The 22073-nt window shown below is 43.0% G+C and overlaps 1 protein-coding gene across 4 annotated transcripts; it reads left to right on the top strand.

The window, feature by feature from the left end:
• The first annotated feature begins 458 nt into the window (after nt 1–458).
• On the top strand, nt 459–20772 carry PROSER1 (proline and serine rich 1). Of its 4 annotated transcripts, XM_081910108.1 has the most exons (15): nt 459–590; nt 2939–3105; nt 3404–3511; nt 4360–4425; nt 5916–5984; nt 6951–7045; nt 7385–7478; nt 8377–8487; nt 9473–9556; nt 10962–11040; nt 12265–12360; nt 13202–13246; nt 16283–17993; nt 18817–18964; nt 20208–20772. In XM_081910108.1, exons 3-15 carry the CDS (start codon nt 3467–3469, stop codon nt 20337–20339), a joined length of 2775 nt encoding a protein of 924 aa, XP_081766234.1. In that variant the 5' UTR covers nt 459–590; nt 2939–3105; nt 3404–3466; the 3' UTR covers nt 20340–20772. The 4 variants fall into 4 exon arrangements, with proteins under 4 accessions (XP_081766234.1, XP_081766236.1, XP_081766237.1 ...); XM_081910110.1 differs by lacking the exon at nt 20208–20772 and having other exon boundaries at nt 17863–17993; nt 18817–18953; XM_081910109.1 differs by lacking the exon at nt 2939–3105 and having other exon boundaries at nt 466–590.
• The last annotated feature ends 1301 nt before the right edge of the window (nt 20773–22073 follow it).

Here is a 22073-nt window from a genome sequence, read left to right as displayed (position 1 = left end):
ACAATGATCACAATGATTCCTGGACCATCCGCAGGCCAGATTTAGAAGGCGATTGGTCCGGATCTGGCCCCGGGGCCTTAGCTTGCCTACCCATGGACTACTAGACCATGTGAAAAATGAATCTCATATTTTAGCTGCAGTACATTCATTTTCAACTTTGTGTTCTTGTTATAAAAAAGCGCGCCTAGCCATTCCGTTGTTGCGCCCATAACTTAGGTTTAAGGTGCCATTGAGCTCCTAGTTTTCCTATCTCAGCTTCTAACATTGCCCCCAGGGAGCCCATAAGCCTCGCTGAGCACAGAGCTCTGAGTCCTCATAAGACGCGGCCGGCCTCTTAATAGCCTCCTGAGGGAAAGGGGTGGGCGGGGCTGACTCCAGGAGCAGGTGCGTCTCCTCCTTCCCGGCATCCCCTCCGAACGGAGGGGCGGGAGGAAGGCCTCTTATGGCGGTGCCTGGCTGGTGATGACATCAGGAGGCGACGAGTCGCGAAGTTTGGCTCCGCGCGGTGGGGGCGGCTGGGGGTTGCGCGCGGGTTGCCTTGACGCCGGCCAGGGGCCGCTCCTCGCCTGCCTGCCGGGCCGCCGCGGATGGTAAGCCGAGCACCGGCTGGAGGGTGCGGGGAAGGCGGGGCTGGAAGCGGCCCCGAGCCGTCCCTAATTGGCGAGGAGGGCTTCGGGCCTGCCTGCGCCGCCGGCTTCGGGTGCTGCAGCCTGGAAGCCACGCGGGGCGCGGACTCCCGGAGCCGCTTCCCTTGGTCAGAGCTGCAGCCCTGAAGCACGTGTTTCCCGGGGGTAAACGCCGCTAAGTCCAATGGGACTTCGTGCCGAGGAAGCGCGACCAGGGTCGCCCTTCGAGTTCTTGGTTAATCCGGAACCCGTCGTGCGAGCCCCCTCGGGATGGAGTTAAACCCCGTTGAACTCAGCGGGATTCAAGTCACAGCAAACGCGATACGTGTGTGAGCACGAGGTTTTGTTCAGGTTTATTCGAAAGCAAGTCCCCCTGGACTGAGGGGAGGCCCTGTGCCCTGAATGGCAACCTTTAGCATAACCGTCTGTTTAAAGCCCACAATGCAGAAGCTGTTGGTGCTGGGCTGGTGACGAGGGCAATTTTTCATTTAGGTCATCAGAGGGACTTCTGTATCGCATATGGGGAACTTCTGGACCCCTGGAAATAGTAGGACTAGGACTGGTCTTGTTCCTGGTTGTTGCCTTTGCTGGCTGCTGCTGGAACATGAAGCTGGAGGATAACAGGTTTCCCATCCTTGCCCTACGGAAAGAAGCATTAGAGGATTCTGCCAGGCAGTATCAGTTAGTAGTTCATCACATAGACGATCACTTGAAGCAGATGTGCCAAAGAAGCTTGGTGATTTGCCCACAGAGTGGCTCTGGTTATACTAGTGTGTGTTCACTCCTGGTTGTGTTTGGATGTGTCAGTTATTTTGGAGGTGGAATTCTGAAATGGTTTTAGTGAGAATGGTTGAATCAAACTGGGCTGCAATGAGTATCATGCTGGAACAGATTGGATGTTGTGTTTATGATGATAGAAGAAAGTGTAAAGTTGTGAGGGAGGAGATTGAAGTAGCAGAATGGGCAGATTTTACTTACTCCCTGAATGTCTGGATATTGATGACCCACACTCTACATTAGCCTCAGGAGTTTTGAATATCACCATTGGCTTTGTAGAATTCCATTCAAATGTGATAAAAACAATTTGTGCGTTCAGTACACAAAGCAAATCGAAAATTGCATGTTATTTTATGCAAACACTGCTGCACAAGCATGGACTTCAACAAGGATGTCCTCAACCCTGTTCAGCCTGCCACAGAACATCTCTGGAGTGTCAGGGGGAACCCTACCCCCAGTGTTGAGGATGGTCACCCATATCTCTAATGAGACATTGCCACCCCCAGTGTTGAGGATGGTCACCCATATCTCTAATGAGACATTGCAGGGATGTGGAGAGCTGCACATGATCCCTCTTCAGTTACTCAGCCCAGTTACAGAGATAAGTGGGGCATTGTGGAAGGGCATCAAGCCTTGGTAAGCTGGGAGGGATTGAAGGTGATAAGGTTTTCAGCCTTTACCAGCGATCACAAGATATACCAAAGCTCTGTTTGCCTGGAAGTAAGCCTCATTGAATTGGGACTTACGGTACTTTTGCCTTGACAGAATTGTGTTATGAGACTGGAGTTCTGTGATCACTTAGTCAGGAATAAATTCCATGGGCTTCGATCGGAGCCATTTTTGGATTGGGCTGTAGGTAAAACTTTTAACAGAAGAAATGGTTTAGCTATGTGCCCTAGCTACATTATAACATGATGTCAAATGCCTTATCTTTACCACTGGTTGGATACAATATTCCATAAATATGAGCACCCTAGATCTGTGCTTTCCTTTTTTTAAAAAAGAGACAAATAGAGGATTTTGGGGGGAAATATTTCAGGTTGGATCCAAAGAAGTGTGAGGAGACCCTCACTTTCACAATGGGGCTTTCACAGATATTGCTCCCTGCAACGCCAAAAAGCTCCTAAGGGTTTAAGGACCTTATGAAATGGCAAGAAGTGGGTGGGGCTCAGGGTACTCACAGAATTTGGCGGCAACTTCCTTTGTATCAAGAGAAGCATCATTCTGTACATTTAAGACCCTTTTGGGTCCAAGTTATAGTTCTCTTTGAAACTGTTCTCTAGAATTCAGGATTTCTTTTTAAATACTAGAAAATATGTTTTATTCACATGTCCTAATTGCTTGCCTTTAAAGGTTCAGAATTTACTAAGAGAGAGGCTTAAATGTAGATCTGTTTTATGGAAAGTTGGATAGTATGTCACAGCATTTGACAACACGACATGTCGCAAGAATGCTCAGCATATTAAATAAACTTCCTTTAGGAGGTGTTCGCTTCTACTGAGTTCTGTTTTTTCTGTCTTTTGGATTCTACCTAGAAATGGATGTCCTGAGGGCTCCATGGAGCGACATTGGCAGTGCAGTAATGTTAAAATAAATAAAATATAGCTGCTGGCCTTCTTGCTGCCAATCAGCATCATGCAGATTCTGTGTTGTGCATCTGAGTGAGTTCAAAGGAACTGCTGTTACATTTGAGAAGGCTTGGGTAAGTTCTTTTATGACGGAAGGCTGCTCATTTTGTAACTGTTTGAGGACATTATGTATTACCTTGAGCTTGAGGACAGTAACATGCCATTTTTCCACATTGGGGCTAGTAAATATGGCTTCAATGAGAGAATGAATAAAGAGTTTTGGAATTACCTTTGATGCAGATATTTCAGAAGTTGAGGCTCTCTCAATGTTAACAATTCCCCATTCTAGACTTAGTGATGAACTTCATGATCAGTGAGGTGCACAGTGTGGGCAGGAATTCACATTTTATTTTATTTGTGTTTTTTCAACAGAAGGCAATTCTGCATTAAAGAGTGTCTGGAACTGACAAAGGGTTACATCTTGAAGAAAGCAAGATGGATAAAAAAGCATTTGAGATGGTGCTTGATGAAATTAGAAAGGTAATTAGTGATTAAACCAATATAACAGAACAGCTCAACTGTAAAAAATGTAAAAACATTAGTCAAGGGAAGAAACTTAATATTGTGCAAATATGTCTTCTATATTCTGTTCCAGGAGTTCTGTGTCTTTAACATATAACATTTAAATGGCATATAGTGTGCCTTCTTATAAAACCAGTAATAAAACCCAGGATTTTAACAAGAACCCATTGGTCATTGTGTGGCTTCACACATCCCACCACTGCTTTGGTTTCCCTTACATTTTGTTACTCAACAAAGCCCTACTCTGAGTAGAACACTTGAAATTAATGAACCTAAGATAGTCATGTCCATTAACTTCAGTAGGCCTACTTTGAGCAGGGCCAGTGTTGTTTCTAAAGATACTTTAGTGAAACAGAAGCCTCATTTTTGATAGGACTTATTTCATACTAAGTATGGTAGCATTGCAGAATCTTTAGCCGGAATGAATACCTTTTCCATTTTCTTATGGTCAAACCTCCAGGCACCACGTACTTCTGGTGGGCAGGGCCAGAGACAAAACTGGGTGGAAGTGTGGGGGGAGGGGGAAGTGCACAGAGCAACTGACTGATTCTTATTTTGTGCACTGGGTTACATTTAAGCCATGCAAACATAAAAGGTTTACACACACACAATGTAATCTAGGGAAGCCAAAGGCATTATCAAAGTTTAAGTGCACATTCCAGCCAGGCAGAAGTATCCAAGGAAGGTACAGAGAAGGCCTGGGCCTAAAGTGCGCCGCCCTTGCTATATGCTCTTGATTTCCGATAGTTTTACGCCTTCATTACTATAGTTTTGCAAACTAACCTATGGTTTTTTGTGTTTCATAGGCTGTGTTGATGGAATACAAATTGAAAGCTATTGAATATGTACATGGATACTTTTCTAGCGAACAGGTAATGCTGAAGAACAAATAAGCTGTGCAAAGCTCTGGAAAGTATGACAAGGCAACTGTCACTATAGCAGGGGCTCTTCAAGTGTTGTTAGATTGCAACTCCCTTCGTCTTTGGTAGTTGGCCATGCTGGCTGGAACTCTTGGGTGTTGGGAGCTGAACAACAATTGGAATTTCCTGATCTCTGTGCTGCAGCATGAATAATTCTGCTAAAGGTGCCTTGTTTTTCCGATCAGCTTGGCAGAGTGAGAAGAGTGTAAATGTTGAGTTTCCCCCTCCAATTTAGGGCCCTATCCTGTGAAGCAAGAAAATAGTATATTTATGAAGCCTGATTCTGTGCTCTGCTGAATATGGGTGAATTTTATGCTCCAGTAGTGGGACTGAGGTCCTTACACCAGGGGTTCTCAGACTCTGTACCACAATGCCCACTTGAGACAGCTGGAAATTACTGAAGTCCACCAGCCACAAAATGGTGGTGCAGGGCAGAGCAAGTCACAAGATGGAGTCAGTTTCTGAGCAGCTGTCAGTTACTGACTTTGGTGGTTTCTACAGTTATCTAATCCACCTATGGAAATTGCTAAATTCTTTACCGCAGTTTTCTTTTCATCAAGGAGTTCAGATGATCAGCTTTCCTCAAGTCATAGTACCGTGAGGTTTTAGGTAGAATCTGCCGATTCAGAGACTCTAAATGGAGAAGTCTTTTTCTTTCATATTCCCCCCCAATGCTTCTTAAAATATCTTTACTCATTTTCTGTAATTTCTTCTCCTTTTACATTTGTACCTTATTCCCTCCTAACTGACAATTTCGTTCATTATTCCTAAATGTTCCTGTTAGATTCACTGCTTCCTGCTATTACAGCTTTCTTCTATTCTCCCCTTTCTTTCTATTTTCAGTTTATTATTAATAATAAGAATTAATAAATATCTCACTTTCTGATTTCCTTCCATAACTCCTCTAGCCCTTTTCCCTCAGAGGATGGAGATCTTCTTTTCCTCCGCCTCCTGCCCCCCCAACTGCCCAAAATGTTTGTCTCCCAGCCACCTTGCAATATGCAAGGAGTCACTGATGCTGGCACTGGTCCAACCAAAAGGCTGTGGGATAGCTAGGGGAGACAAGTGAAGAAGCATTGGGCAGGCTGTAGCATCTGAGGTCCACTGTTTGAGAAGTACGGCCTTACAACAAGGTAGATGCTGCCATGAATGTAGCTGCATCTCCATTCAGATTTCAATTACAAAAAAATAGCTTATTAAACAGATTCAAGATTTGGATAACTTTGAAATTCTGTTTCTAAAATGTTTAATTGTGTGGTACTATTTTAGATTTAAATTTCGTCAAACTGGTTCACAGCTATTAAAGAATCAACAAAAACCATTCTACAAAAGTTTCTGAGAAAACCTTTTTACTTCTAGCTACAAGTGATGTACAAATGTGTGCATTTGTTCAGTGACAGTTTTTACATGAGTGATGAACTGTTGGATTTCTTTCGTTGCAGATTGTTGAATTACTGAGGTACTTTTCTTGGGCTGAACCACAGTTAAAAGCAATGAAGGCATTGCAACATGTAAGTTTTTTCATTGAAGCAGTAGATTTTGTTGAATTGCATTTCTCTGGTCTTATAGCCATAGTAGCATTTATTTGGTTTCCAGCAGCAGGTTTGGATTGGACTGCTCACTCATTTTATCACCACAGTCCTTAAAGATGACTTCAAATCCTGATTGTGCATGATTCTGACATGCTCACTTTTGGGGGGGCCGTTTAGCCTCCCTGTTCAGCCAATGCTGCGTATTCCATCCTATTCTCCCTTCTTTGTAAAGACTAGCTCGGTCAATATTGAATGTTTCAAATACTGTGGCTTGTATCCAGAGGGTTTTCCCTTCCACACCTCCCCCCTGTGTCTGCCAGCTTCTCTGGATTTGAGAGGAGTGAGGGAGTTGCAGGCAAGTGGAAAAATTTGGCAGAGAATGGGATACGCAGTGGGGAGGAAGGGGAAGTCCTGTTGCCGAAGCGATGCAACCTTTGTTGTGATCTCATGTGCAGTCTGGTGGTAGCTTTTGTGTGCTGTGGGGCCTACAGCTGGAAATAACATAATTGTAAATTGTCTGTTCTGCTACAGTGTAGTGGTTAGACCTAGGTGACTTTCAGATTCTCTGCTGTCTTTTCATGCTGTCATTATGAACAAAAGCCTTGTTCAACAAGCTGTTGAAGCATTTGTCTGTACCCAGGTAGCCAGCATTTAGTCCCATCATCTGGAGGCTGCAGTTCCAGTCACCCCTGATCATTGCTTATGCAGGCTGGGAGTGATGGAAGTTGCAGCACAAGATCAGGATGGGCACCACATCAGTTACCTTTGATTAATCTGTGCACTCTGATCCATTTGTTGGTTGCCAAAAACTCAATGATCTTTTTTTTCTTCATACAATTTGTATACCATTGATTGTAAAAAAACAACCCTTAATGTAGACATGTGAGCCTGCAACTAATGTACATGAATAGGGATTGCTGAAACTTTCTTTTCTTTCCTTTCTAGAAAATGGTAGCTGTTTCTGCAGCAAAAGTGGTTAACATCCTAAACTGCTTCACTTTTAGCAAAGACAAGCTTATTGCATTAGAACTGTTGGCTTCGTAAGTATTGGCTGTTGATTAGCATTCCGTGCAGACTGTTACCGTTAGTACTAACATATGTTCTCTTGGTGTTTTGGTTTGATGGAGGCTTGAATGGTTAAGATCCTTGACCTCATGGGCTGTGACTGGGGGGGAGGGTATTTTCTTGCACTGATAGCTTGTTTGTGTGTGTGTATATATTTGTATAGTACTGGTCCATCTCCTTTCTGTTCAAATTAGCTTTGTTGTTATGATTATGGTGCTGTGGAATATTAAGTAGCACAACGAGCTCTGATAAATACTATGACTGTATGCATGAGAGCCGCTAACAGTTTCTAAACATAGTGCTTTGTTTTATAGCAATATTATTGATGCTCAGAATTACCGCCTTATTGAAGATCTCTTCAGAACTAGCATGTCTGAGAAGAAGAGATGCAGGAGAATTCTTGAACAGGTATTACCACACGGGTGCATTCATGAAAACCTGGAAGCGCATAGGGACAAAATGCATAGTTTTGGAGGTTTTCAGGACATTGCATGATATTGTACGTATCAAAGAGATTGAGTCTATGGAGAAATTGAGAATTTCTCTGCAAGTTTTGCATTCTCCCTTTAATGTATAATTTGCCCTTGTATTGTCAGTTTGCTCTGCTGCTACTTTGGGGCTGTGGTTCTTCGTTTTAGATCTGTCTGTGGATTTTAAAAGATGCACTACTTCAGTTGCACAAACAAGTATGAGGTAGCTCTATGAGGCATTTCATTGACTGGTCCCTTGATGAGTAGGAATTGAACCTTTGGGCCAAGTTTATGATTTACCTAGTCACAAACACAGCCTATTATAATCTGGAATGCAATACATTGCTGTAATAATAGGAAAGTCAAATGATAAATTCTCATGTTTGAGATAATTCAAAGCAAACAGCTGCAAAAAGCTTAAGGTCTCTCCAGAGCATGGCAGAACATCTCTTCAAAATCCCTAATATGAAGCTGCTGCACCACATGACCTTTCCGCCAGGGCGAAGGCCCATGCTTAGTGCAGGATTTCCACGTAAGGATTATGCTAATCCCAGTCCCTGGTTCAAAAAGATGTTCCGCTGGGGTATATCCACTGGGCCACCATCACCCAGCTCTGCTCTAAGGGAATTATCAGGCCTTAGAGAAGGGGAATGGAGAGGCAGTGGCTTGCGAGAACAAGCCATCTGGGCTGTACTGAAATGTTCATGATATCCTTGGAATATGATAGCTTTACCTTTACACCCATTCTTGTGTATTCATAAAGCAGGCTATTTTGCCACCACTCAGTATAGTTGTGTTGGAATCTAATGCTGCCCTTTGTTTTGTTTATATTGCAGGCTTCCAAAGCAGGGTGCAAAGCACCTCACGCTATGATATCTTCCTGTGGCATGATTCCAGGAAACCCTTACCCAAAAGGAAAGCCCAGCCGCATAAATGGAATTTTCCCAGTATGATCTTACTGAATATACTTGTCATTTTCAGTTTGGGGATTGGTGGTGGAATATAAAAGTAGCACTGCTGCAATAAATTGCCTACAAAAATGAAAGAATAACAGCAAGCCTGTCTTCATCAGTATTGGGCAAATAATAAAAAGAACGTTTTGCTAAAAAGATAACGTAATTCCTAATTTGTTTCTCTTTAGTTAAACAACAACAACAACAACAAACAGGCCTCATTATAGAGAAGCATATATACTTGGAATAACTGGTTTTGTAGAAGAAAATATCCAGTTCTTGTTAAAAGCAGAAAACCCAAAAATCACTCCAAAAGTAGTTCTCTTGAGAAGAATTGCACATATATTCTCCCACCATGCAAAGGGGGAGCAGTGCCATGCCCTCCGCGTTGAGCATGAGCAGTAGCATCTCCCACATTTGTCTGCTTTCTTAAAAGGCAAGTGGCTATGGGAAAGGGGCTGTTGCACTTTTAGCTGTGTATATCAAGGCATCCTTGCAACCTGGAACCCTGCATGATCAGAGTACTCCAGGTTGCATCAACATTTTTATTGTAAAGTTTTGTGGCCCCCCTGAGGGATGTTTTTGGAACCTAAGGGTTCCACAGGACCCTGGTTGAAACCAGTGCCTTAGAACGTGTGGCCTGAAACCTCACTCTGAGAGCATGTTTACTCAGAAAGTGTTCTACTGTATTCAGCGGGTTTACTTCTAAGTGAATGTATAGAATTCTAGCCTTAGTTGCTTAAATGTCACAGAAAATCTTAATTTATTCTGGTGAAGCTGTCTTTCATGGTTCAGTGGGGACGTTTTCCTGATAATGGGTGATAGGTAGACAGTTAGAGCTACTCTAAGTATATCCTATCTATCTATCTATCCATCTATATCTGTCTCTTACAAATGTCCCTGTGCTTTCTGTAACCCACATTTGCTTTCCACACAGTAGAGAGCTTGATCTTTAATAGTGGGTCCTCCTTTTTTCCAGGGGTCACCTGTCAAAAAGGAGAATGAAGACTACACTAATGAAGGCAAGGGAATAGCAGCTCGTATCCTTGGACCATCCAAGCCAGTAGGTTTACAAAATTACATTTTTATAAGCTTCATTATTGGGGTTGCTCCTGTTGTTGAAAACAGAATAGAGTTACTTGGGAGAGAAGTAACAGCAGGGTGAAAATGGTGGAAGAACAAAAAGGGACCGTAATAAACATAGTTTAAAAGAATGACTTCTGCATGCTTACAATGTAAAGTTTGGTGTTTTTTTAAGAAAGGAGGATGGAGCAAAGGAAGTGGTAAAGATAAGTTTCCAAATACTGTTTGAATGCAGTGAAGGAGAAGAATCAGTGATAGTGCATTGTATCCACAGCTGAACGAATGTCACAGGGTTGGCATAAGCTGACTACTTCTTCCCTGGTCGCCCCCTGAAAATGCTCCATTGGAGGTTGGGGGATCATCCTGAATTGTGTGGTGGAAGAAGAGGACATTCCAGGAAAAAAACGAGCAGAGACTTTCTTGGATTACTGGCCCAGCTACCGTATTTTTCGCCCTATAGGACGCACTTTTCCCCCTCCAAAAATGAAGGGGAAATCTGTGTGCATCCTATGGGGTGAATGCAGGCTTTCGCTAAAGCTTGGAGAGCGACAGGGGTCGGTGCGAACCGACCCCTCTTGCTCTCCAGGCTTCAGGAAGCGATCAGCAAGCCTGGGGAGCCCGCAGGAGTTCCCGCAGGGCTCCCTAGGCTGCGGATAGCAGCCTGCTGCCCAGAGCGTGGGGCACGCTGCAGCAGAGCACCCCGCGCTTCGGGCAGACATCCGCAGCCTGCTGCCCAGAGCGCGGGGCGTGCTGGGGGGGGTTCTTTATCCCCCCCCCAAAAAAAACTAGTGCGTTCTATGGGTTGGTGCATCCTATAGGGCGAAAAATAAGGTAGTTCAGTTCTGTCTGCAGTGACTGGTACTGGCCCTCAAGAGTTTCAGCCAGGAATCTTTCCCAGTCCTACCTGAAGATTGCAAAAAGAGTTGAATCTTAGACCTTTTGCATCCAAAGCATGTGATCTGTTTCTAAGGTGCAGCTCTTCCCTACAGTTGGCAAGATCAGAAATTCATGAGTTCAGTTGTTTTGTTCATAGCAGAAGGGTAGTGACTCAAGAAGTCTCAAATGTATCTGAGAGAAGGTTTTCCACCACAGAGTTTAAAGGCAGATAAGTCATATCAATTACTGGTTATTGGGGCATGTTAAAGGCAAACTGCAGTGTAGGTAGTAGGCTTCCAATGCAGAAGTCGAAACCAAGTAAGAACGCCCGTGAAAATTGTCAGCTGGAATTTTGAGAGCTGAGCAAAATGCCACCTCCCTTCGAAATATTTTAGTAGTGAAAAAAAATATATTTCTGCTACAAAATGAGGGGGGGATTTACCGTTGCCTTTGCAATAGATTAATGTGTAAATGTTCAGTTTTGACAAACTCTTGTCCCTCTTGTTTAGGCCCCAGCAACATACAATCCACACAAGCCTGTTCCTTATCCTATCCCTCCTTGTCGACCACATGCAACCATTGCACCAAGTAAGCCCATCATTCCTGTTTGTTTTCTGTGATCATTTCCCCTTTATACTGTGGAAGAATGTTCACATTCTCTATGGGCAATACCCTCAGTTATTTTCTTAAATATATGCTTCGGATCTCTTACTGTTTACACTATTTGCATGATGGAGTAAAATTCAATGACTTTCATAGCTCTCCTCTGAATGTTGTCCAACTTGTTAATGTCCTTCAGTTGTGATGTTTGCAGCTCAAAACAATTCTCCATAGATAATTCTATACCTGCTGAGTCTTGGAGCTGATTCTCCTACTCATTTCTGCTTCCTACCCACCCTAAAACAATCCCTTATGCATACATTATTGACTCTTAATGAGTAATTAAACTGAAAGAATAGTTCCTGCTTTGTTGTTTTGTTTTGTTTTTGAAAAATCAGGAGCAGTGAAAGAAAAATGGGATTTCTGAAATATTGGGGTGCAGTTGCTTGCGGGGTTTGGACACTTGGGTGGGACAGCAGAAATCCACTTTGCTGCTAGTGTTTGACACCTCATACCTACCTTTTCATAGTTTCTAATCTTAAATGTGGGGAATTTCAGCTGAATACTTAATGACACTTTAATCTGTTAAAGGAATGCTGAAAGCTCAGGATGTTTTTGCAGGGGGTGGGGAGTTGATGTAACCTTTTAAATTAACTAGTTTAGCATTGAAAGCTCAGGATTCTGTGACTGAGAATTCAGTGTAAGGTGATATTCCACATGCAGTTTCAACCATTCAAACAACTTGCCATATTTATTTCTTCATTTAAAACAACTGCCTTCTTTCACAAAACCAATTCAAGGTTTACGTAAGAGCACATCATACCGGAAGTAAAAAAAAAAAGAGTATCAGCTTAAAATATTATCAGATATCTCAGCCATGGAGGTAAACATTACTAAAATAATGTAACAGGGTTAAGAAAGCAATGAACAAGCCTTTCAGAACAGCTGTGTCTCTGCCAGGCATTTACAACAACAAAGTGTTGGGATCTGATGAACCTCTCTGGAGAGGATGCTTCCTGAAGTATGTGCTTCTGCCTGCTCCAGGTAGCTGCCCATCATAACTCATTGGCAGTGATATCTGGAGCAAGGGTAGGAAAGGACTTATGGAAGAAGGCAGCCCGTAAAGTATTGAGTAACCAATATGCTGTTTGGAGTTGACATGTGAAACTTCATTACACCATCTTTGTTTGCCTTCCGGTTTTTTTTTCGTAGGTGCTTACAACAATGCTGGTCTTGTTCCACTGGCCAACGTCATAGCTCCAGGCTTGCCAGCTCCACCACCATATGCTTCTAGTCATGTAGGAACAGGTAAAGCAAGAACCCTACGAAAGCCCCGTGTGTCCTGGTTACACACCAGCGTCACCAGTAGGTGGGAGAGTATGTGCCAATGTCTTGGGCCGCAAGCCTGCTCTTGACAACTAGCAAGTCACTGTCAGGCTCTCTCCCTCCCAGTAATAGTTTCTGCAGGGTGGGAAGTGTGAAGAGATTTGCTTCAGAATGGGCTTGAGCAGCGGTAGCCACCATAATACCCTCCAAGTGTTGTTGGACTACAGCTCCCATCATCCATGACCATTGGTCACTCTGGCTGGGGCTGATGGGATTTGTAGTCTACCTGTCACAGGTAGGCAGGAGTGAGAGGAGTGGCCTGGGGTGGAGGGGAAGGCCTCCCATCTCTCAAGGCATGATGATTGTTAAAATGAAAACAATGAAAAGGAGTTGTTTTTTTAACAGCTTGGTAGGGAAAAGAAGGGACGCGGGTGGCGCTGTGGGTTAAACCACAGAACCTAGGACTTGCTGATCAGAAGGTCGGCGGTTCGAATCCCCATGACGGAGTGAGCTCCCGTTTCTTGGTCCCTGCTTCTGCCAACCTAGCAATTCAAAAGCACATCAAAGTGCAAGTAGATAAATAGGTACCGCTCCGGCGGGAAGGTAAACGGCGTTTCCGTGCGCTGCTCTGGTTCGCCAGAAGCAGCTTAGTCATGCTGGCCACATGACCCGGAAGCTGTACGCTGGCTCCCTCGGCCAATAAAGCGAGATGAGCGCCGCAACCCCAGAGTTGGTCACGACTGGACCTAATGGTCAGGGGTCCCTTTACCTTTAGTATCAAAAGAATTCTGTTTTCACCTCATTAATTATGTTCTTTATGTAGAAAATGAAGAGCTTTCCAATCAGACAAAATCTTCCCAAAGCCAAGGTAAGCTGTCCACTTGCAGAGACAAGCTGTAGCTGTAGAAACTTAAATGCATGTGTTTGTGAGGATGATAAACATTATTAATTCTGCTGAATGCTGCTTTTTTAAAAAAATAAATCCATTTGTATTTGAATAGCAGCAAATGTTAAGGTAAGCTACTTACTATGTTCCTGAATGTTGGGGTTTTTTAACCAGTTGCTTAGAAATTCTTTTTCTGATGTTATATCTAAACCCAGCACTAAATTCATAAGTATTTGTCATGCTGAGGTACAGAAAAAACAAGTACCTTTCTTAGCCCAAATTGTTAGATACATAAAACTTTGGGCTGTGAAAAAATTCACTGCTGTTGTCTAGACTTGCTAAATTTTGATGAAATAATATTTAATTAAAAGCTACTATCATTATCTGGTTTTGAGCACTGTTGAATAATTACAATGGAAGCACTTCAGATCCTATGTTTCTATGTATAATTTGGTGGTCCCTGTGAGTGAACTTAGCTTCATTGATAATAGTGAATTCTAAATACATAATGGAACAGACAATAAATGTGGACCCTAAAGCAGTATTGTGTTAACATTTTGCAATATTTGAGGGTGGGGGAGGAGGAGGAGGTTTTTGCAGTTCAACTCATAAGTTAAAAGTATTTGTTTATCAAAAGGGGACAAAAAAAACTAGTACCCAGTTGAATTTCTTGTATTTAATTTAGGTAGGAGCTACAAGTTTCTTCCCTTCCCAGGAAATGCTAATAGCCTCATTTCAGCTTAATCACTTTTGGTTTAACAGGAAATAAACATTGGGGTGGTGGTGGGGAAAACATGCATAAAACATGTACCTTCCTGACAGTAATATAAGCTACTTCCTCTTTCATTTGTTATTCCCAAAGCCTTTACTGTGCTAGAAGCTCAAGTCTTCCATGAGCTCGGGACACAGTGCTGCTTTGCTTGCTATCTCAGAAGTCAGTGGTAACTGTTCAACATACAGTGTAGTGCAAAAAAAGACTCTGGAACATCAGGTTAGTGGGGGCGGAACCTGCTCCCTACGACCTGAACGGCAGCCTGTACTATAGCATTTCACTTACTGCCAAAGAAGCGAATGACTGCTATTCTCATCTTTGGCAGAGAAATAAGAAGGTATGCAATTGAAATAAGGCCAAATCTACTGAAGTCTCCATTTTTACAGCCCCCGCACATTGAGTGAGCACATTGAGTCTCCATGCCCGGAGTAGAGAGTGAATGTCAGCAGTTTTGATGCTACCAAAGCAAACTTCAACTAACGTAAAACGTTTTTGACATAGCCTTGCAGGAAAATTGGAAAGCATTGGTGACAGCAATGGCTGCAATTGCTTAGTAAGATTCCTATAAAGAAAGAGAAGTTGCTTGCTTTTTCTCCCTGTTTAGCAGAACTAGTCAAAGGTATGTTTCATCACCTAGTTGCTTATCAACTACTGCAGCACCTTTACCCAGAACTAATGGCCAGCTCCCTATCTTCACCCCCCCCCCACTATGCTTTTCCATGTAATATTGTTTTTCCTTTCCTATTAAAACTCCCACATTTCTCAAGTGTTGCGAGTGCAGCATGACCACTTAGGACTTTTGAGTGCCTTCTGCAAGCGATTCTATTTTCAATAATATTATGTAGAATTTAGTAACTGAAATTAGGTTTGCGCATCTATTTAAAATATTTATAATCTGCCCGTCATCTAAATAATCCCAGAGCACTTCACAGCACACATTTTGTTCTTATTGAAACACAAAACTTGCTTGGAAAAGTGTGTTCAGATTAAATTTGCTGCCATTCATCCTCAAAAATTGCTATCCTGACAAATTCTGCTTAACCACAGAAAGTGGAGAGGACACCTGTTTCCAGGGAAAGTAGGAGATTCAATGAAGCACAAGTGTCCCTAAGGCATAGCTGTCAAAGTTTCCCATTTTTTAAGGGAAATTCCCTTATTCCGAATAGGAAATAAGAAAAGGGGAAAGTTGACAGCTATGCCCTAAGACTTCCTCCTAATTTTGTAACAATAGTTAATAAGGAGTGGTATTATGTCTGCCCCAGCCTTGTCTTGAAAAACTAGGATTTTGAAGTAAGAGAATGTGTATTGTATGCCTAAGGCAGGTTTTGGGAACCTTTGACCCTCCAGATGCTCCTAGACTACAACTCACAGCATCCCTAACCATTGGCCATGCTGTCTGGGGCTGATGTACAACAACTGGAGGGCCAAAGGTTCACCAGCCCTGGTCCAAAGTAAATCAATAGGTTGTATATGAATGTACTCATTTGCATTCCTCCTTTTAGTCCTGATATGTAAGGCTAACTAGACACCGGAAGGTACAGCAACAGGAGACACAGGCAAATGAGGGACCACTGACAATATATTGCTGGGTGACACTACCTTGGGATAGCAGGAGATAGATGGCCCAATATATATTATGGCATGATGACTTCCTAAACATAAGAACTCCTTGCAGACTCTGCCTGTATTTCTGAAAATATTTTTTAGAAAAAAGATGGCTAAATATAATTTTAAAACTAAGAGAGGCTGAAATCCAGCTAGTTCTGATACCAAGAATAAAATGTGTTGTGAATAATTTTGCTCTTCTGATGAAGCTAGTACAAAAGGGCAGGGCTTATTTCTCAGTACTAGTCCTACTTGCTAGTTGTCTGGCAACACATCTGGTAACCTATCCAATATTTATTATATGCATAGGAGAAAAATGGACATCATATTTGGTTAAAATCAATGGCGGGCTTTAATTTTTAAAACAACCATATAGTTAAACTGACAGCAGCGATCATGGGATATTAAAGTGAAACTGGTATTTATATTTGCTTGTCCTACAGTTATTCTTTAACAATGCAAAGAACAATAAATGAGCTAGTGTTTTGTGTCTCATTTTGCATACCATTTTACTTCTTGCAAGTTATGGTGGTAGCATCTTTTATTTTGCTGTTGTGTAAACTCTGTTACAATGCATTCATGTTGAATACAAACATTTCTGCTAGTTTCCAAGAATTCTTACCGGTTTTGTTTCTTTCCAGCTTTTGCTACACAAACGAATCATCTCTTTACACCTCATGGTTCTAACCCTGCTGCTACTCCAGCCCCAACCCCATCATCTGTTAAGGCAATAAGCCACTCGTCGGCACTTGCATCGCCAACCATCCCAGGGATAAGCATGTCCACCCCTGTCCTTCCTGCCTTCTCTGGGCAGGTTATCTCTTCGGTCCACCCATCACAGCCATCGACTCCCACCCCTACTGTCATCAAATCCCATTCGCTGCCTGGTGTTCCTGCCACATCTTCTCATTGTGCTACCTCTGCTCCCCTCCCTTCAACCTTTTCTGGGCTGGCTTCCGTGCTGCCTGCCACAGCAGCTCCGCAAGGGCTCTCCACGCCATGTGCCACTCCTGTCCCGAGCGAAGCTTTTGCATCCGCTTCTACACCATTTGCCAGCCTGCCCTTTTCCGCCGCATCTGTCACTGCCTCAGCTAATAACCCTAATTCATTGTCATCTGCTTTTGCTGGCCTTCCTTTGTCCTTGACCCCCACTCCTCAAGGGATCGCTAGTCCCCTTCCGTCCGCTATTGCTGGTTCTCCTGCCACTAGCCTGCCATGCCCACTTAACTTGCCCAACCCACTCCTGTCGGTCTTGAAGGGATTCCTGTCTGTAAACGATAGCTCAATAATGAATTCGGCTGGGCTGCCTTCGGCTGTGACGGCTGAGCTTGCCTCTCTATCTGGCCTTGCTGGCCAGAATTCTGAAGCCCCCTCTTCGTCCGGTAACAAATGTTACACTCCAACTGCTACCTCTGCCCTCCAGCACCCTTCCACTTCAGGGCTGTCCATTTTCCCAGGGCTTCCATCTCAGCCTGGGGTTAACAATAGCGCAACGCCCCCAGCTCAGTCCCCTTTAACTGCAGGGCCGTCCTCCATTATGCCCATCAGTTGTGTTTCCTCAGCTGCTCACGCCCATTGCCCAAGTCCTGCTAATCCCGAACAGCAGGCCTCATCCGCACCAGCTGCCACAGCAATTCCTGCGCTGGTCAAAACTGAGCCCACCAGCCCTACCATTTCAGGTTTCAAAGGCCCTCCCCATTCTTCCGGACCTTCTCATAGCACTTCAGGCTTGTCAGCACTTGGCCATGTATATACCTCCACTAGTTCCTTGCCAGGCAGTTCCCTGAATCCAGCACTCTCTAGCCTCTCCTCCTTGGGCTCTTCTCTCAACAGCTCTCCTTCCATCGCCCCGCATGGCTCATCCGCTCCTATAGCCCCAGTATATAACGCACTTCCTCCATTCACTTCACTGGCCAGCAGTTTTGCTTTTGCCGGCAACCCAGCACTTACCCCAACGGGGTCTCTCTTGCCCATTCCACCTACGACCACATCAGGCATTCCTGCTCCCCATGTGAGCTCTGCGACCAGTGCCCTCCCGACGCTCATCGCTTCAGCGGCTGCTCCAGCTCCCCCATTCCCCCTTAACTTGTGCAGCGCCGTCCCTTCGCTGTTTTCTGTTCCTCAAGTACCTCTAGGCTCATGCAGCTCATCCTTCCCTCCTTTCCCTGTCTCTAACACTCCCTCTGTCACTCCTGCTCTCCCTTCTTTCCCTGGGCTCCAGGCATCTTCTACAGTAGCAGCAGTTGCACCACTGCCGGCAGCTGCCACAGCCCCATCTCCGGCTCCAGTGCTGCCAGGGTTTGCCTCGGCCTTTAGCTCAAACTTCAACTCTGCACTGGTTGCACAGGCCGGGTACGTTGTTGCTCCAAGAGGTCAGGGGGTCTCTTTGGCAAATTGTTGATTATCTTTAATGGTGGTTGTGAAGTTCTAAACATAAGGATAATGAAGTATTGATAACTTGTTTTGAATACCCCGTTTCTTAGCTCTCTGTGTTGCAGGCTAAATTTTTCAACGTGGGCAGAGACCTGTCTATAAGTTTGTGATTTCCTTTAAACCTACCCTACTAACTTGATAAGTACTGAATGTCTTCCTGCTAGAGGATATATGGCTCTTAAATTTGTACTAGGTTCTTTGAGAGAAGTCCTAAAGTAAGAACCAACAAATACGGCACTGGGCTGTATTTTACACATATCTGTTGCCTGAGGTAATCAAATTCCAAATATCAGACATTGGCAAAACAATTTCCACATGCAAAATCCCTCTTGGCAAAATGATAACTGGTCTATTCAGTGCTTGGGCACACAAATTTGTGCATACGGTATTTAAATTGTACGAGTTATGTTCCACATAGTGCTAAGGTGAACATTCAGTTCGAGCAAGGCTTTCTCCTTGCACAATCAGATGTTCTTCCCTACCTCTTCTCCCCCTAAATTGGTCCTGAGGGTTTGCCCAACCCCCAGAGCAGATTTGGGGAAAGCATGGGATGTGCAGGGAAAGAGGAGGGAACATCCTGTTGTGCTAGTGCCAATCCTTGCACTAATGCAACTATTTAGTTGTATATGACCTTATGATCATAGCATAGAATCTAATCACTATAATACACTTTGGAATTTTGTATATTAAAGTGTTGCCGCAGTGTCTGAAGTTGAACTTGTTCCACCTCTGATTCTTTTAGCCTGACTTCTGGGCTTCAGGCCCCTGGAAATACAGTTTTCCCTGGACTCCTCTCTCTTCCTGGCATCCCTGGACTTGCCCAGAGTGCTACACAGTCTTCCCTGCAGGAACTTCAGCACAGTGCAGCTGCACAGTCTGCATTACTGCAGGTAAATACAGAACATAAAAGGAAGACGTAGGCACTTTATGCATTGGTAACAAAGGACAAGGAAACTGCAAGAACGCCATGCTAAAGGTTCCAATGCCTACAATGATAATCAGTTAAGGAGATGTCTGCAAATGTACAGTGGTGCCTCGCAAGACGAAATTAATTCGTTCCATGAGGCTCTTCGTATAGCTGTTTTTTCGTCTTGCGAAGCAAGCCCATTGACAGCTTAGCGGATTAGCGCTATTAGCGGTTTAGCGACTTTTAGCGATCAGCTGTTAAGCAGCTTATCAGCGGATCAGCTGATAAGCGGCTTAGCGGCTTAGAAAAAGGGGGGGAAAGGGAAAAAAACCCGAAGGAACTCGCAAGACTGTTTCGTCTTGCAAAGCAAGCCCATAGGGAAATTCGTTTTGCGAAGCGCCTCCAAAACGGAAAACCCTTTCGTCTAGCGGGTTTTCCGTCTTGCGAGGCGTTCGTCTTGCGGGGCACCACTGTATATGCATGCTTTATTCTGGTTAGACCAGAACTTGGTACTAGATTATAGAAACTAGATAAGGAAAATCTGGGCTCATTTTATATTAGTAGAGTGGAGTCAGAAGGACTATTGCAAAAATCTTAGTCCCTAGACTCAAATATTTCACCCAGACAGATGTCTTTTAAGCCTTTTGTAGTTAACTAGCCACTTCTATAAGGTTTCTTCCATAACCATGAGGATAAAGCATGCTATTAAAATGAAAGTGGCATTACACACACACACACCGATTTTGTGACAACTCTGATTATTACAAGCTCTGTAATGCTTGCAGTCATTTATGCCTCAGTGTGTTTTATCCATCACATGAAACATTCATTTACTTTCATAGCGTTTATATCCTGCTTTACCCCATGCGCAGGACAGCTAATAGCAAAACTACCAATCCAACTCAATTAAAATTCTAGATAAGTGGCGATGAAATCTATGTTTTCGGGGTTGTGAGAGTCTGAAAATGTAAAATAAATTTATTCAAACATGTAGATTGTTTTGTTTGCCAATAAATTAGTTTAAAACAATCTTCCGTAATCATCCTTATTTAGAAATTCTAAATTTTGCATAAACTAAATAGGTTAAGAACCAAGTATGCAAATATAAACAAACTAAAAGGAGCAAGGGCCCTGCTTGTGGTCTTCTTTTAAACATACTGTTTTGTTTTTGTTTTGTTTTGTTTTGTTTTGTTTGTTTTGTTTTGTTTTGTTTTGTTTTGTTTAAGGCACACACTGCTTCTGCTCTGGAGAACTATGCATCCCAACCAGATGGTTTTACTACATATCCCCCTGCACCAGGAACACCTGGAGCCCCCTTTTCCTTACAGGCAAGTCTTCCCCAGAGTGGATGGCAATAAAGAGCATCTGTTTCACCTGCAGAGAAATCGCTCCTTGAAGAAAGCAGTGATGGAAGTCCCTGATGATGCTTCCATTGAAGGCTTTTGGGGGGCGGGCGGGGAGGAAGGGATACATGGACTTCAGTGTGTAGCACTCAAGAGGAAGAGAAGAGGATTCGACGTAACTGTTATTTCCAGGCTACAAAAAACTGGACTGTTTTTTAAAAAACTTTTTATCAGTAATACAAAGCACTGACAATTTTCTATTCCCTTGTAAGTAGATGAGGTTGAGAGCCTTTGGACCCTCATAGGATCTTTTAAAAATGCAGATATTATTGATCCTTCTTTTAAACTAATAATTTCCTGTGGTATCCGTGTCACACGTTCTCCTCAGGATTTATTTTCTGCAATGCATGTTGTATGTGTAATTGATAAAAAGGAAATGTAGATCAGGCTCCCTCTTCGCACATGCTCAGATAATACTCTCTTCAAGTATTAGATCTTGTGTGTCTGCGAAACACCATTCATTGTCATCCTCTGATCCCTCTGCCTTTTGTATTATTTTTACTGCCTTTCCCATCCAGATCCGCTCAGATAATCGTCACTGGAAGTAGTAATATTTATCAACTTGAGCTTATTCTTTACACCACCATGCATCCTACCATCTATCAGTATTTCTTCACTTTTCTAGGATGCCAGGAACACTGCTATATATAGATAGATTGGGTTTTTTAAAAAAAAACTTTATGCAAGACCAGATTTGAGAGTACAATTCTTTTAGGTCATGTAAGAGATCATGGTTTGCATTCTGTAATTAACTTGTATTTTGTGTCCCGTTCATGGCAATGGCTCCAATGCATCAATTATATATCAAATGTTGCCTAAAATGTCGAAGACCTGCTGATTTGTGAACCAGGTTTCCTTTTTCCGTTCTTTTTTTTTGGGTGTGGGTGGGGTGGGGAGTAAGAAGAGAACTAGCTTATAATGCTGTACTGTGGATAAGAATGAATTCTGTGGTTAAATTCTGAAAATGTAAATCTATGAAACATACACAAAATAAGAATTGTACAAATGAATGAAACTGGGTTTTGCTTCCCCCAATTACACTCCAGGTTACAGATACCAATATAAGACAAAAAGTTTAAAGAGTTTCCATCTCTAGCTAGGAATTATGCAACACAAAATAGGCTCTTGCTATATTAATGAAGTGCTCTATACTGTTTATCATCTATAGCGATGAGTGGAAAAAGCCACAATATTATATCTTTTTAAGAAAGTATTGATCATGTTCTAGAACTACAGTAGAGATGATACTTGACTTTGTGTTTTTAATGTGAACTCTAGGTAAGAATATCTTGCTGTGCATAGCTTAACATCCCTTTTTTCTAAAGATGGGAGTCTACTGGAAGGTAGAGCCTTTCCACAAATGAACAGGCATGAAGAACACTAATGTGTGTGTATATATATCTGTATTTTTATAAACTTTTTTAATAATAAAATGTGTAGCAATGGTACACAAGTTTCTAAAGTAGACCTGAATAAAAAGAAATCTTTACAAAACTTATGTCTTACATAAACATATCCATGTGAGGTGATTTAACTTAAGGCAAATGGTGTGTACTGTATATAGATTTTGAGGCAGCAGGGCCCCTGTAAAACACAGAAATTCATTGGAGAGTATTAAAAAGAGAGGAGCTTGAAGTGGTGAGCTTCTGATTACATTGTGGAGGTAAGTGCCCAGACTGGATTGAATGA

Source organism: Podarcis melisellensis (assembly GCF_964234715.1).
Source record: "Podarcis melisellensis genome assembly, chromosome: 1".
NCBI classification, from domain to species: Eukaryota; Metazoa; Chordata; class Lepidosauria; order Squamata; family Lacertidae; genus Podarcis; species Podarcis melisellensis.
This window is presented reverse-complemented; position numbering and strand designations above follow the sequence as displayed.

Excerpts from the sequence above, each read along its gene's own strand:
- PROSER1 (XM_081910108.1), top strand. The coding sequence starts at position 3,467 with ATGGATAAAAAAGCATTTGAGATGGTGCTTGATGAAATTAGAAAG. Across the intron at positions 5,985-6,950 it reads CAATGAAGGCATTGCAACAT|AAAATGGTAGCTGTTTCTGC; the intron begins GTAAGTTTTTTC and ends TTTCCTTTCTAG. Across the intron at positions 7,479-8,376 it reads GCAGGAGAATTCTTGAACAG|GCTTCCAAAGCAGGGTGCAA; the intron begins GTATTACCACAC and ends TTTATATTGCAG.